Consider the following 13,240-nt stretch of genomic DNA (forward strand, 5'->3'; position numbering starts at 1 on the left):
GGTGGGATTGGTGGGAGGCTGGACTAGCACGGGTGTTCCTTTCTAGTCCTTCCCCATTGCAAATAATGCAGTGAAAATGGAGTAAATTAAATTTAAAAAGCGGCAAAAAAATTCGTTGGGTGCAGTGGTCAACTGGGAAGACTAGTATCGAATTTCGCGCTCGGTGAGCTGGCTACGCGCCGGCTGATTACTACCCTTTGTCTTGCAAACAATAGAAACCCTTTCCTTCAAACAATAGAAACCTTTCCTTCAAACAATAGATAAGGGCATATAAGGAGCGAAGCTTGACTTATTGTCCAGCCAAACTCCTCACCAAAAGGGACACATGGTTTTTTTCCTTCGCAAGTTACCAAGTTGCACTCGCAACTTACTAACTTGCGATCGCAACTTACCAACATGTGATCGTACCTTAGTAACTTGCGATCGCAACTTACTTGCGATCGCACCTTGCTAAGATGCGATCGCACCTTTGTAACTTAGTACAATCGCAACTTAGTAACTTGCGATTGCAACAGCACAACATAACATAAAACCTTTATTTACACACGATAAGATTTAAAGCTCACAAGCTTGTGGGGTCGTTTACGCCAACTACGTCACTAAATGTATACATGTAAGTGTTTAATAAAAACTAACTGAAAAAAAAAATTAAAAACTTAAAAGTACACATAATCGCTGACTCTGTATCTCGGCGTGGAGATTGCTGGGCTGTCAAAAATAAAATATTTAAAATAATCCCTGGCAGTAAGCCGTTTCTTTAATTCCTTGAAGCTTACATTAGTTATTTTTTCATTGAAGTTCACCAGATTCCATAATATAGGCCCGCGGTAGGCTAATGAGTCTTTCATAAATCTGCTTCTGTCTGCGGATAGTTGCTACCTTATGCCCTCTCAGTGAGTCATAGTTGTCTCGTTTACTAAAAAAAAATATTTCCACATAAACTGTCAGGTAATATATTTTTGTATGCGTTCTACATTAATTTAAATATTTCCATTTTGTAATTTAATCTAATTATTGACCAATTCACGGTTTTCATTACTTCACTGGATGCCATGTCTTTAGATAAATTCAAAATAATCCTGGCGGCCCTACAGTGCAATCTATCAATTGAATTAATTAACTGTGAATTACAACACGATCCCCATAATACAAGGCCATAATTTATCGTTGGTAAAATAACACTACAATGAAATTTCTTCAAAACATCTTTGGGTAAAAATCTAGAGCGTTTTAATAATTCTAATTTGTTCGCGAAGTTTTTCTTAAAGTCCAACACATGCGGTATCCAAGTGAGGTTGTGATCTACAGTCATTCCCAATAATGGAGTTCTTGCAACGTAACGCACAGCAGAGGCTCCTAGAAGCAACGCTGGTAGACGACCCATAATGGTTTTCTTGCCTATTATCATAACTTCGGTTTAGCCTGGGTGTGGTGTTAAGCGATTTACTGGGCACCATCTATAGACCTCTTGTAAAGCCTTGTTTGGTAATGCAATGGCTAATTCCGCAGATTACAACTTAGTAACTTGCGACCGCAGCTACTACAAGTCATGTGTTTTGGACGTGCGTGTTGACTCTAGATAAGTGGCTAAAGATGGTTGATAACCGTGAGCGTTCCTTTCTGATCACTTTCCTCGTTTTGCTGAAAGTCTCAGATGGCTGGGATCTTCCAGATTATCTGTCAACCGTAAAGAACATAAATGGCAGCCATGGTTATAATTCTTGCCCAAACACTTAGTAACCTTAGAACGAATAAGCTCAAAAAACAACAAACAAACAAGAACTCACCTCCTCCACACCATCGTCCTCCATTAAAAAAAAAAAAAATGTTACGCATGCGCAAAAGGTGCTTACCGCACATGGACCGCAGATAGCAAGTGAGTTGCGATCGCAAGTTAGTAAGTTGCGATGCAGGTTCCTAAGGTGCAATCGCAAGTTAGTAAGTTGCGACGGAAAAAATCGATATGTCCCTTATGAGCCACCATACCTTTTAATATGCCGTAATTCTCTGAAATTCGTAAGCTAATTCAACTATTCTGGGGAATAATAGGCCCTCTGACTTGCGTGGAGGTAAACAAAAATGCTTCTGATAGGTTATTTTGAAATCCTAAATAAAATGAAAATTCCTGGCCCCCGCGGAAAACTTGTACATTGCCAGCAATAGATGTGCGTAAATTATTGTTCACATGTGACATACTTATAAGCGTTTTTTTCTTTCAAAGCAGTACTCAGTGGCTTCAGCCGTTGAAAAAAAGATCTTTAAAGTAAACTATTAACTGATAAATAAGGCCAGTAAAAGCGACATACAGTCGAACCTATATAAAGCGGCACCATATTTAGCGGTTACCCTGTATTTAGCGGTCAGCTGTCAAAGTCCGAATTCTTTTCCCCTTAAACACTAAAATGCTGACCTATGAAACGACCCAGGTCGACCTTTACTAACTTCCAAAGGCCTTTTTATTATTGTCCTCCACCTGTATTGAAAATAACCACTCAAGTAAAGCTAAAATAATCTTTCAAGCAATTTTTAATCAAAGTTGCTATCTCAAAATCAAAGTAAGAAGTGTTTTCGAGCGAGAGTGGTCAATTATGGCATTAAGTGGCGTTGTTTATCGTTTTTTGTAACGCCCTTAAAAAATATTTTGTCTTTACTGTTGAAAGGAGGTCCTTTCAACAGATTACATGTAAAAACAACCACTACTAAATTATCCAACCGAGGACTAGACATAAAGTAATCCATGCATGGTTTAGACATCTTAAATTACATGAACAGTGTGGTGACATAGTGGGTCTCTCATATCCTAAATAATACAAATGCCAAAACACCTTTAGTGAAATCAGTAACAATGTGCTAACACTAAATGCGTTTACATAAAGTTAATTGAATAAAAGTTCTGTTCTGTCCTTCTCTGTTCCGATTTTGAGCTGAAAATATGAATCCAGGTTCCAGACTTAATCTAATTTTCAAGCCCTTTATTCACTGATGCAGTTTGATTCAATAGAAAAGTATAATTAAGCGCCATCCAGAAAAAAATTAATAGAACCCCAGCTGCTACACAGCCCTTTAGCTTACTTATATTCTTTTCTTTAATCAATATCGCCTTGTGCCTTTTTCCTCAACTGTTTTAAGTGCCCTACTGCTATGCTACCCGATGTTCCAATAGCCACGAGACAAGTATCAGAAGTACGTACAGGATCGTCTTTATATGCAAGACGACATGCTCATGATCATATTCTTCCCCAAAATAATTTGCCCAGGGCAGGAGGGTATGAGATTTTGATAGAGAAGACCTAGCAACCTCTAGGTCTCTAAGATAATCACATGCAATAATTACCTTGGTATTGCAGTCCATTTCAGCAAAGGGACAGTCAATTATCGTTTTCGGACAATCATATTTATTAATTTAGTGGTTTGATCGAATCGTCTTTATTTGCAAGACGACATACTCTTGGTTATATTCTTCCCCAAAATAACTTGCTCATCAGTCAGAAGGAAAGCATGAGATCTTGATAAAGACCTATTAGAAACTTGCATCTGGTGTATGTATACTAAAATAATCACTTGAAATAATTACCTTGGTATTGCAGCCCATTTCAGCAAAGGGACAGTCGATTATCGTTTGTGGACAATCAATAATTGAATGGTTTGAAATCTGTAAGAAATGCATTTAATATTGCAGTCAGTCTCAAATTCTTGATCTATTTCCTTTTGTTTTGTATGTCTGTCGACAGCTTAATTAAATAGTCGTCCCTAATTTCCTTTGTTCTTCTTTTTTTAATTAGCTACGAGACTGTCATTTTCTGAATAAAATATACTTTTAGAGGACCTTTCACTTGAAACCTTGTCGATTTCATACCTAATAATACCCATACAAACTCGCCGGATTCATCCAATCTATGCAGTAGATCTAAGCAGGTAGATCTAAAATTTAAATGATTTAGACAAAATGGTGAAGTCCTCAAGGTATATACGGAGTTAGAACTTTGACAGAAAAAAAAGTTGCCAAGCTGCGCGCTACTATACCCTAGAGAAGACAGATAACATATATTTATGAGAAGGCTAGATCCTGACCTTTTCTCTGGGGACCAGAGTGCCACACTTTAAGGGACAGGGCAATTGAACCTTTTTGCATATTTCATCAACATGCTTCTGTAGAAAAAAAGAAATTGATTATTCGATTCGCTTCCTTTCCGACAAGGGTATTGTTCGGTACCAAAACAACTTGTTTATCGCAGTCAATAGACCAAACAACTGTTAATTTTTTACTACTTGGTTATAGCTTCAGCTGGCAAATCAGCGCGCACGACATTCACATTACATCTGTATGGCCGTATTAAAAAAAGAAAAAGGTCATATTTTGCTGTGCATCTAGTTAGCGATAAAATAGAGAGATTTAGCACCACGTTTACGTGAAACGTGAAGGGCAAGAGTGATTATGTGACCTTGTTTTTCCCGCCATTTTTTCACGTTTGCTGATTGCGCCTTGCCGTTTCTACGTGAAAGTAACCTGTTTCGCTTTTGCCTTGTACGTAATATTTTCTTCACTTTTTCTCTCGCAGTTTTGAAGTGGCCCCTTGATGTTGTTATAGTGTAATATTTTACCTTTAGTTGACCCTTTGGGTGTGGCTCTTGGCAGTGCACGCATTGTACGACTCTCCATAAACAAGTAACCATTAAGTGTTCATCAAAATCTTTCCTTTTTACAGATATAGGGCAATTTTTATTGGTGCATTGAATGTCTTCGAAGGGACAGGATATTAAGTGAGTCTGTTGATAAAACCAAAGTTAAAAGCACTTAATTACCTTTAATAATCCACAGTAGATGATAACTATCAAACGCATTTTGATTTAGACAGATTAAAATGTGTTATTGGTTAAAATAAAGGCAAAGTGATCAATCTTACCTTTTTGCTCCTTAATTCTCCACGCCATTGGCACCCATCCTTTGTAAAAGGGCATCTTATAATGAACGGGAGAATCTACCTTTCAGTGGCTTTGTCGAAGAAAACACAGGATGAAATAACTAAATTAAGTTTCCTTAAAGGTAACTTAAAGGTTAACATTAGAAGTATTTAAGTCATCTTTAGGTGACATACGAAAGTTCTGAAATGTATCTTTAATTGAACTTTCCGAAGTCAATTAAAGTGTCCTTATGAACCATTTAGTTAACACTTTAAGGTCACATGAAAGCAAACCTAAATAACCATTTCATGAACACTTTAAGATCACATGAAAGCAAACCTAAATAACCATTTAATTGAATTTAGGAATCCTCTTAATTCTCGTAAAGTCAACTTTAGTCAACCAAAACTTCCACTTGTAAATGCATCTTAAAGGTTTCTTCAATCTTTTGTTTCCCTTTAAGTACTGCTTAAAGTTACAGGTTTTGTTGTAATTCATCTTCAGTTGTACTTTCTGATTCTCTTAAATTTCAAGTTTTGTTAACATTCATCATTAAGTGACCTTTAAGCGCCTCTAAAGGCTGCAGGTTTCACTTTCAACTGACTTTTGATTTGCTTAATCACACCCTCATTTATATCCCAATAACTTATGATATTTTGGGCAACCTTACAATTGATAGAAAAAGAAGCATCACACATTCAAGTAATAACAAAGTGTTTGAAATTGCAGTGATGAAATAGTTTCCTTCAAAACTCATTTGTTCCCCTGAGATAACATAAACCTACAATGAAGCTGAGGATATCCCAGTCGAGCCCCATACATAATTAAAAAAAGAGATGTCCAAATGTTTGAATTACTGATTGACATACTTTATTAAAATTGTTTCACTTTTGTCAATGTATAATATAATCTTCGTCAAGCAGGTAATAGAATATTTACCACTATAAAAGTATGACAAATACACAAATTATATAACTAGCTGTAGTAACAAACTACACAAAAAGATATTGATTCACAAATTGTACTCTCAAATCCAGCTACTAAGAAATGTGATTTGAAATGATACTTGTCTAACAATAAAAAATATAAGTTCAACCTATCAATCTAAAATTCAGAAAAATTTTCTTAATCGACTTAAATTTGCAATAACTCTCAGTTATTTGCTACATTATTACAACTGTAATACTTATTAAATATGATCATATACCTTAATTTCTTTTAGTAAACAAGTAATAGAAAACAGTTCTCTTACTCTAAAATGCAGCTGAAACTTTGATATACAAAAATGATGTGTACATCTATATATAAAAAAGTATCTCATGTGGAGGAAATTTATTAACATTGAAGAATTCACGATCACTTACTTTAGATGAGACCATAATTATTCAATGAAAAAGAAGCCTCATGCAGGCATGCAAAATAACCTCATTCTAGACTTGGCTTGGTATTTTGTACATTTTCGATTTCATTGATTAGTAAAACAATTTTCTCACTGTATTATTGCCCACTCTGGAAAATTTTCAGTAGGTGGGCATCTCAGAAAAGGTTGCCCATAAACCCTGGACGGATTCTCTCTTTAGCTCTTGAAGTGAGCTTTTTCTCATAAGCCTTGTCAAGTTTCTTTTCAATTTTTTTCATTCTCCTACTTTCCCACTGAAGGTGATGCACAGAGTATTTTGTTACTTTTGAGGTATTTCCATTGTCATCCTCGTAGCAGCTTTCCTCACTGCTCATTGCCTCCATGACAAGAACCTCTGCTGCTCTCCCCTTTTCATGCTGGTTGGCCCAGTTGACCAGCTCCAGGGCTGTAGTTTGTCTCATTAACTTCTAAAAAAAATAAAAAAATTAAACAGGCATGAGAAGGGTGTTATAGGACTTCAAATGAAAAATATGATCCAAATCACTAATTTCTCTTGATATATATATATGTGTGTACCCATTGTAAGAATGGAATTCTTAAGCATGTTATAATATAGGGTCTCTTTGTCCTTTTTTTTTTTCCATCAAATGGTGCATACAAACTATCATTTATCTCACATCACATTTTAATATTTTTCAAATTTATTTTACAAAGATTTTCTTGGGAGGCTCTAGATACAGACCAGAATACCTCACTTATTTAACAATTTCTCTAATAAGAACATAGTCCCTTAGATGTGTCTATATTCAAAGCCATCCAATTTTGAAGTGCCAAAATAAAGACATTCAATGGGAAATAGCTTCCCTCCCATTGATCAAGTGTACTTGAGGGTGTACTCAGTCTGGTAACATTGAACATCTGTCGGACCCCATCATTTGTGAACAGCAGGGTATATGAAAAGTAAAATGTTCAAAATAGTATCCTAGCCAATAAATACCTCTCTTTGGCGACCACTCTTCCAGGTTTTTTGTTTATGAGCCTCATAGTGGTTACCACTCTTCAGTTTCTGTGTTTTCACACATATTTGAAATATATTTGTAAAGCAGCTGTTTAAAGAAATGATTATGAAAATGCCATGAGAAGCTGATTGTAAAAAGATTCCCACATAAATTAATGACAATGTTCAAATTTATAATAATTTATGGCAGGCCACCTTAGAATATCTGCCAAGTTAGTATGTCCTTAGTGATTCATTGCTAAGGTGTAAAGTATGCTTTTTTGAGGATCCACACTGAAGTGTCTCAGATCTAGAGACAAGAAATAAACCTGAAAATTTCAGTTTGCAACATATTTAAATTTCTGTAACATTTGGGAAAGTTAATATGTAAGTTAGGAAAAACTATAAAATGCACCCCCCCCCCCCCCCGTCCTAAATTTGACCATGTAATGAAGGTGCTCATTAGAGGTTTCAGGGTATCTAACTGTGTTACTGAATGCTAGTTTTATGATGACATTTATGTTGAGGGGAAAGTGGTAAAAGACACGAATTGATGGTAGAGACTAAAAGCAGGGGTATCATTAAGGGCTGGACAATAGACAAATCGACCAACTTTGAGCAAAATTTTGCCTGGATGTTTTCAAGCCAAGGCCTTCAATAAAACTCAAGTTGTTATAAAGGAGATATGCATCAATATGCTTGAGTGCAAAATCCTTATGCTCACCCACAAAATGTAATGACACCCCAGTAAAAGTGAAATGCATGTGCTATGATTATTGGTAGCTACCTTCTATGACTTCTTTTGTCCAAGGACACTTTTCAAGTCCTCCTTGTTGATGTATTGCCTGCTCTATTGTCCACTCAAAAAGGATGTTGTTGCTGTCAGAATTTATTCTAAGACAAAAACAAATACAATTAAGCCTGGTATTCTGTAGTAACAATATTAACACTAAGACAAAAGTACAGTCAAACCTCGATTATCCGGACCTGTTGCGACTTAGTAATCAGTCAGGATAATCGAAAATATGAATATTAATGAGACAAGAATGTAAACAAAAGAAATGAAGATAAAAATCTGCTTCGATGACTCTCCGAGTGCTCGATCTTTTGAAAGCGGAGGAGGCAATGTTTTAAACGCACTTTTCCTGAATTTAGACATAATCTCTGAATTTTTTTACCTCATAAAGTTTGGAAGATCAAAGCTCATTAATAATCATGAAAAAAACGGGACAAGAGAAAAAGTCCGGATAATCGAAAGTCCGGATAATCGAGGTTCGAGTGTAACCACCATAAGGTGTTCACATAACATCTCAATATTTCAAGCAGCAGCTTAGACTCGGATTTCCTCGCTCAATCAAGATAAAGCAAAATATCTCTGAATCTAAAAAGATATTACTCACTCTTCGTCAAGATAGAAACCACTAAAGTCATCTTTTTTCAAAAGGAGTTTGTACATTCTCCTCACAGTTCTCTAAAAGAATGAAAAAAAATTCAACAATCGGTCTGTCACGTTTGTCCTATTTCTACTTTCACGCTTTTTAAAAACCCTGGTTGTTTGAAGGCTAGATGATGTAGAGCAATCGACACAAGCACAATTAAAAATTAACCTTACCCATCTATGTGAATAAAACAGGCAAGGTCAAAAGGGTCCAAGAGAAAAAATGATTAAATGAATTTTCATACTAGATAATTCTCGTTGAAACAAAAGGGAGGAAAAAAACTTTTCTGGTAGACCTGTTTATGGTAAAGGATTATCAAGTAATTGTAACCACATCTAATCATGTCAAATGATTACCGCCGAAATAACTAAGTTAATTATGCATATAATTCGCGCGCCAAACATGTACTCAACATAAAAGATAATCTTTCACGAAACAGAACTGATTCAAGCAAATTATGAACACATATCACATTATTCATGCTTATCAGTTATGTTTTTTTACTCACTCGACAAGCCGGTGGAACTACTCCCGTCGTTCGCCTTTGTCTTCTGTTTTGGCGCCGACGGACGTTGGCTGCATTATCAACAGTTTGAAGACGGCCCTCGATCCGCTGAAGCGCTTCAGAGTTTTCTTTGTTGCTGCGCTCTTGCTGCTGCCGAAGCTTTACATTTTCGCTCGCCAGAGCGTGATTGCTCCGGATCAACTCCTCCAGCAGCACAATGCAATCGTCGGACACTTTATTCCTTTTTTCGCCGCTGGAACCACATCATGGTTTTGATCGTGCAATCGTCTTTCCGTCATATTCTTTTCTTACTTGCTTTAACTACGAATTAACGGTAAAATAACCACACTACAAGTGCTTCTCTCGGATGCTTTGTGATGCTTTGTTAACAAAGTAGTCAAACGGAATATTGAGGTTCAAAAAAGCGCGCGAATTAATATTTCTAAAACCAAACAACGACCTCCTGTTGACATATTGCCTCGTTGTGATGTTTATCGTACTGTGCCTAGCTAACGCTGGCCAGTACAAATGAAGACTCGAGTGTAATTGGAAGCAAGGAAACAGAAAGGCGGGAAAACACGAACTACACGTTCCAACTTTACTTGTTCAAGTAAACAGCTTCATACCGATACCAAAGTTTCAAAAGGGTTAGTTAAAAATATATCTGAAAATCTAGTGTAGGTCAAGGATATCTTGTAACAAAGGAAATTTACGTATGATGCACGATCCTCGCCGTAGATAGCGCTAATTTAAGCAATAGCGAAAATCACACCTGAAAAAATGAGGCCTGTACGGGACTCGAACCACTGACCTCTGCGATACTAGTGCAGCGCTCTACCAATTGAGCTAACAAGCCAACTGGGAGCAGGCCGTTAAGTCGATTCGTAATAAACCCGTGAAAGTGATAAATCAGATACAATGAAATATATGAAGTTTATATATTTTGAACTGCGGTATTAGATACGTATGATGCACGATCCTCGCAGTAGATAGCGCTATTAGCTTAAATATTTGAAGCTGTTCACTGTTTCTTAGGTTCTGTATTTTTTTTTTTTCAGGGAGTGAGGAATCTGCTCTTTTCCTGCCAAGACTTTTTCCCACAAGGGCACTGAAAGCTTTCTCGATGGCACATCATAGGTTGGCAGATGATGAGATGGCACATCTTGTCAGTCAGTGCTTTTGTTTTACTGCCAATGTGTATGTAAAATTGTCACCCTGTATGAATTGAAGCTTTGGACGAAGTCAACAGATTAATATGTATTTCTGTAAAATCAATACTGTCTGTCAGCTTCATAGGGAGATTTCCACAAATAACATTGTTTGTATATATGAAACAAAATTTACACTGATCCATGAAAATAAAAATTTCACAATACATATACAAAAAAAAAAAAAGAAAGAAAAAGACCAACTACAGAGAATAACCAAAAGTGCTAACCTCATTATAGTAATGCTTGATACAGACAGTTATTTTTTGTTGCCTTTATAGAGTGCTGGAAACACAAACTATTACGTATTCATTTTTATTGTTTGAATTATTTCTCTGAAATTCCCATTTATTGTGACAGTAACATGGGTGTAGAAAGCTTTCTCAATGGCATTTTGTAAGTTGGCAGGTGAAAAAGTGGCACATCTTGCAAATCAGTGCTTTCAAGTGACAGAAGTCTTTCTTTTACCCATTCTTTAATTGCATACCAATGCTTTTGATTAATAAAGCTATTTATTCAGTTTAATTGTAAATGACAGTTTCTTAGGATTTATTGTGACTTGATTTTTGGAGACATGAGCTATAGAACACATTATTTATATTGTAGACAATTTGTTCGGCCAAAGTAAAAATAATTTGTTAGTTTTGTGCAATATATGTTCGCAGTGTTTATGAAAATAAAATGTTATGTCTGTGGTAGGCAGAGGCCTGCCACTTTTGTTTGTCCGATTAATTGTTTTAGTAAGGGTGGATTACATGAGCCGAGTTCACTGTTTGCTAGGATGGCATTATGTGGGCAGGCCAGCCTGACTCATGTAATCAGCCTCTAAGTGGATGATTGGCAGGCCTGTGGCCTGAATTATTATTTCCCTCAGATTTCTAGCAAAGGTAAATAGATCAATCACATTTAATTCCAGTTTCATTTACATTAAATTTTATTCTGAATACAGTTGAACCCAGTAAATGGGCCACCCTCAGGGAACTGGCAAATGGCCACTAAATAAGGGTTTTTATTTCTTTTTTTGTTAGATCCCAATGCAAATTTATAGCAAATGAACAGCTTTGCTCAATGAGCAAGGTAAATGTAAAGCAAATGTCAAATTTACGTCACACTTGCATGGAATTTTGTCAGGAACAAATACTTGAGTTTAGCTTCAGTTTATAGCTATTGCAAATTTAGTTCAAGCACACTTCTTTTTCAGCTTGAGGATAGTGTTTCAGAAGAAGACATTTCATTCCCAGCAGACAAGATGGATCACAGAAAGCTAATGGTATCATCTATAGGATAGTGAAAGAAAAACCATTGCAATCTGTGTCCCTTGCGAGGATTCGAACCTCCTGCAGTCAGCCTAGAGAAGGTGATCCCAGCTGTGAGGAGAGTTTCGTGCGCTCCTCTCAGTGCTTGTCTATTTTCGCGTCTCGAGGAGAGGTGCAGTGCAGATTGCCCATACTTTGTTCTTACCCTCTGGTACCTCGGCAATGATGTATCCGTATCGTTTTTATTTTTATGTTTTATGATTTTTTTATTTTCATTGATTGATACGAGCACTGAGCCGTTAAATAGGTCTCAAACCCGGAGGCTAGACAAGTCGGTTCTCGGCTGTAACCACCAGAGGACTGTGTCTGTGTTCAAGCGGGGATTTACTTTTCTCCGGCACCCTTGACATTCAAAGTCAAAGGAATACAAAAAGACTAAAGCCAGGTTGGAGAGTATCTGCTTTTTAACTGAACAACATTAAAAAATTATGGCATTTGCAGAACGGAATGGTGACTGTAGCTTAACTTGAGAGGGGCCACGAGAACTAATTGTTTATATCATATCAGTCAAAAATCAATTATCTCAGAAAAATTGCGCATCACCTTATCAGCTGGAAGACAAAAAAAAGTAAGAGCTGGGTCAATATTCATAAGGAACATCTGCTCTATCAGCTGGGCAGAGGAAGAAATTTGTGTGGACCTTTGTGATGATTCAAACCTCAATTTATTTAACATCGCTACCAAACGTTCTTATAGCAGAGCAGAAAGACAAACTTCTGGGTGGACGCATGTGAGGATTCAAACCTCAGGCTTTTTAATCAATATTCCTGGAAAGGAGAAAGATTGTAAGCCTTACATTTAATACGGAGAAAGAAATAAGCCACACGACAAAAGAAAACAAAGGCAAATAATATGAACCAGAAACATTACAAACTTGCCGCAATAGTCTACGAAGGTACTTTCTCAATGGGGCGTCCATGCCCCCACAGGCAGTAGACAACTCCGACCTCAAAAAATCTTCAGGGACTGAGTGCGCGGAAGTTTCAATGTTAATCGTCTCAAGCAACGTTCAATAGCAGTTATGTTCTCATGTAATAATTAAAGACGTAAAGATATATGTAGGTATGTATAAATACATACACATGACTTTTTTTATATTCAAATTAACTAACCTTCATAGTCAGATGAACTTGAAATTTCGTGAAATCACAGGAATTTGAAGTCGCCACGAAAGTATCTGTTAATTTCTTTCCGTTACCTTTCCGCTTATGCCTTTCGAAAGTTGAACGTGATTCGAAGCCATTAAAGCGCGCGCAGAAAACATTTCGTTTCTTGTCATCGCACTCCATGCGCTCTTTAAAGGAGATGCAAAAATGAAACCGTCGCTTTCAATAAGATGTTTCGACCCCAGAAAGAATTGTGAGCTCACGTTGCTGCACGTAAAACAAAATTTGCTCTTCTGGCTCATCAGTGCAAGTGTTGGCTGATTTGTGATGAATTTTCTGTTGACAGTTCAGATTACAATGAGACTATCTTTAATGCATGAATTAAAGATGTCAGAACAGCTATACTC

General features: G+C 36.7%; 1 protein-coding gene and 2 long non-coding RNA genes across 4 annotated transcripts; 1 reads left to right on the forward strand and 2 right to left on the reverse strand.

Annotated features, from left to right (window-relative positions):
- Positions 1–3,344: 3,344 nt before the first annotated feature.
- On the reverse strand, positions 3,345–4,974 carry LOC111325939 (TNF receptor-associated factor 6-like). Its single transcript, XM_022929856.2, has 4 exons — positions 4,905–4,974; positions 4,603–4,767; positions 4,072–4,149; positions 3,345–3,652 (listed from the first exon to the last, which is right to left on the reverse strand). Exons 2-4 carry the CDS (start codon positions 4,672–4,674, stop codon positions 3,521–3,523), a joined length of 282 nt encoding a protein of 93 aa, XP_022785591.2. The 5' UTR covers positions 4,675–4,767; positions 4,905–4,974; the 3' UTR covers positions 3,345–3,520.
- Positions 4,975–5,749: 775 nt separating this feature from the next.
- Positions 5,750–9,341, reverse strand: LOC148729417 (uncharacterized). 2 transcript variants are annotated; one of them, XR_016002539.1, is made up of 5 exons: positions 9,207–9,341; positions 8,660–8,730; positions 8,047–8,153; positions 7,260–7,368; positions 5,750–6,729 (listed from the first exon to the last, which is right to left on the reverse strand). It is a non-coding gene; the product is annotated as an uncharacterized LOC148729417 (long non-coding RNA). The 2 variants fall into 2 exon arrangements; XR_016002540.1 differs by lacking the exon at positions 9,207–9,341 and adding an exon at positions 8,872–9,025.
- Positions 9,342–9,725: 384 nt separating this feature from the next.
- Positions 9,726–11,139, forward strand: LOC148729418 (uncharacterized). Its single transcript, XR_016002541.1, has 2 exons — positions 9,726–9,850; positions 10,262–11,139. It is a non-coding gene; the product is annotated as an uncharacterized LOC148729418 (long non-coding RNA).
- Positions 11,140–13,240: the final 2,101 nt, after the last annotated feature.

This window comes from Stylophora pistillata, chromosome 6 (assembly GCF_964205215.1).
Source record: "Stylophora pistillata chromosome 6, jaStyPist1.2, whole genome shotgun sequence".
NCBI lineage: Eukaryota > Metazoa > Cnidaria > Anthozoa > Scleractinia > Pocilloporidae > Stylophora > Stylophora pistillata.

Excerpts from the sequence above, each read along its gene's own strand:
- LOC111325939 (XM_022929856.2), bottom strand. The coding sequence starts at position 4,674 with ATGGTTACTTGTTTATGGAGAGTCGTACAATGCGTGCACTGCCAAGAG. Across the intron at positions 4,150-4,602 it reads ACCCAAAGGGTCAACTAAAG|AAGCATGTTGATGAAATATG; the intron begins GTAAAATATTAC and ends TTTTTTCTACAG. Across the intron at positions 3,653-4,071 it reads CTCTGGTCCCCAGAGAAAAG|ATTTCAAACCATTCAATTAT; the intron begins GTCAGGATCTAG and ends CATTTCTTACAG.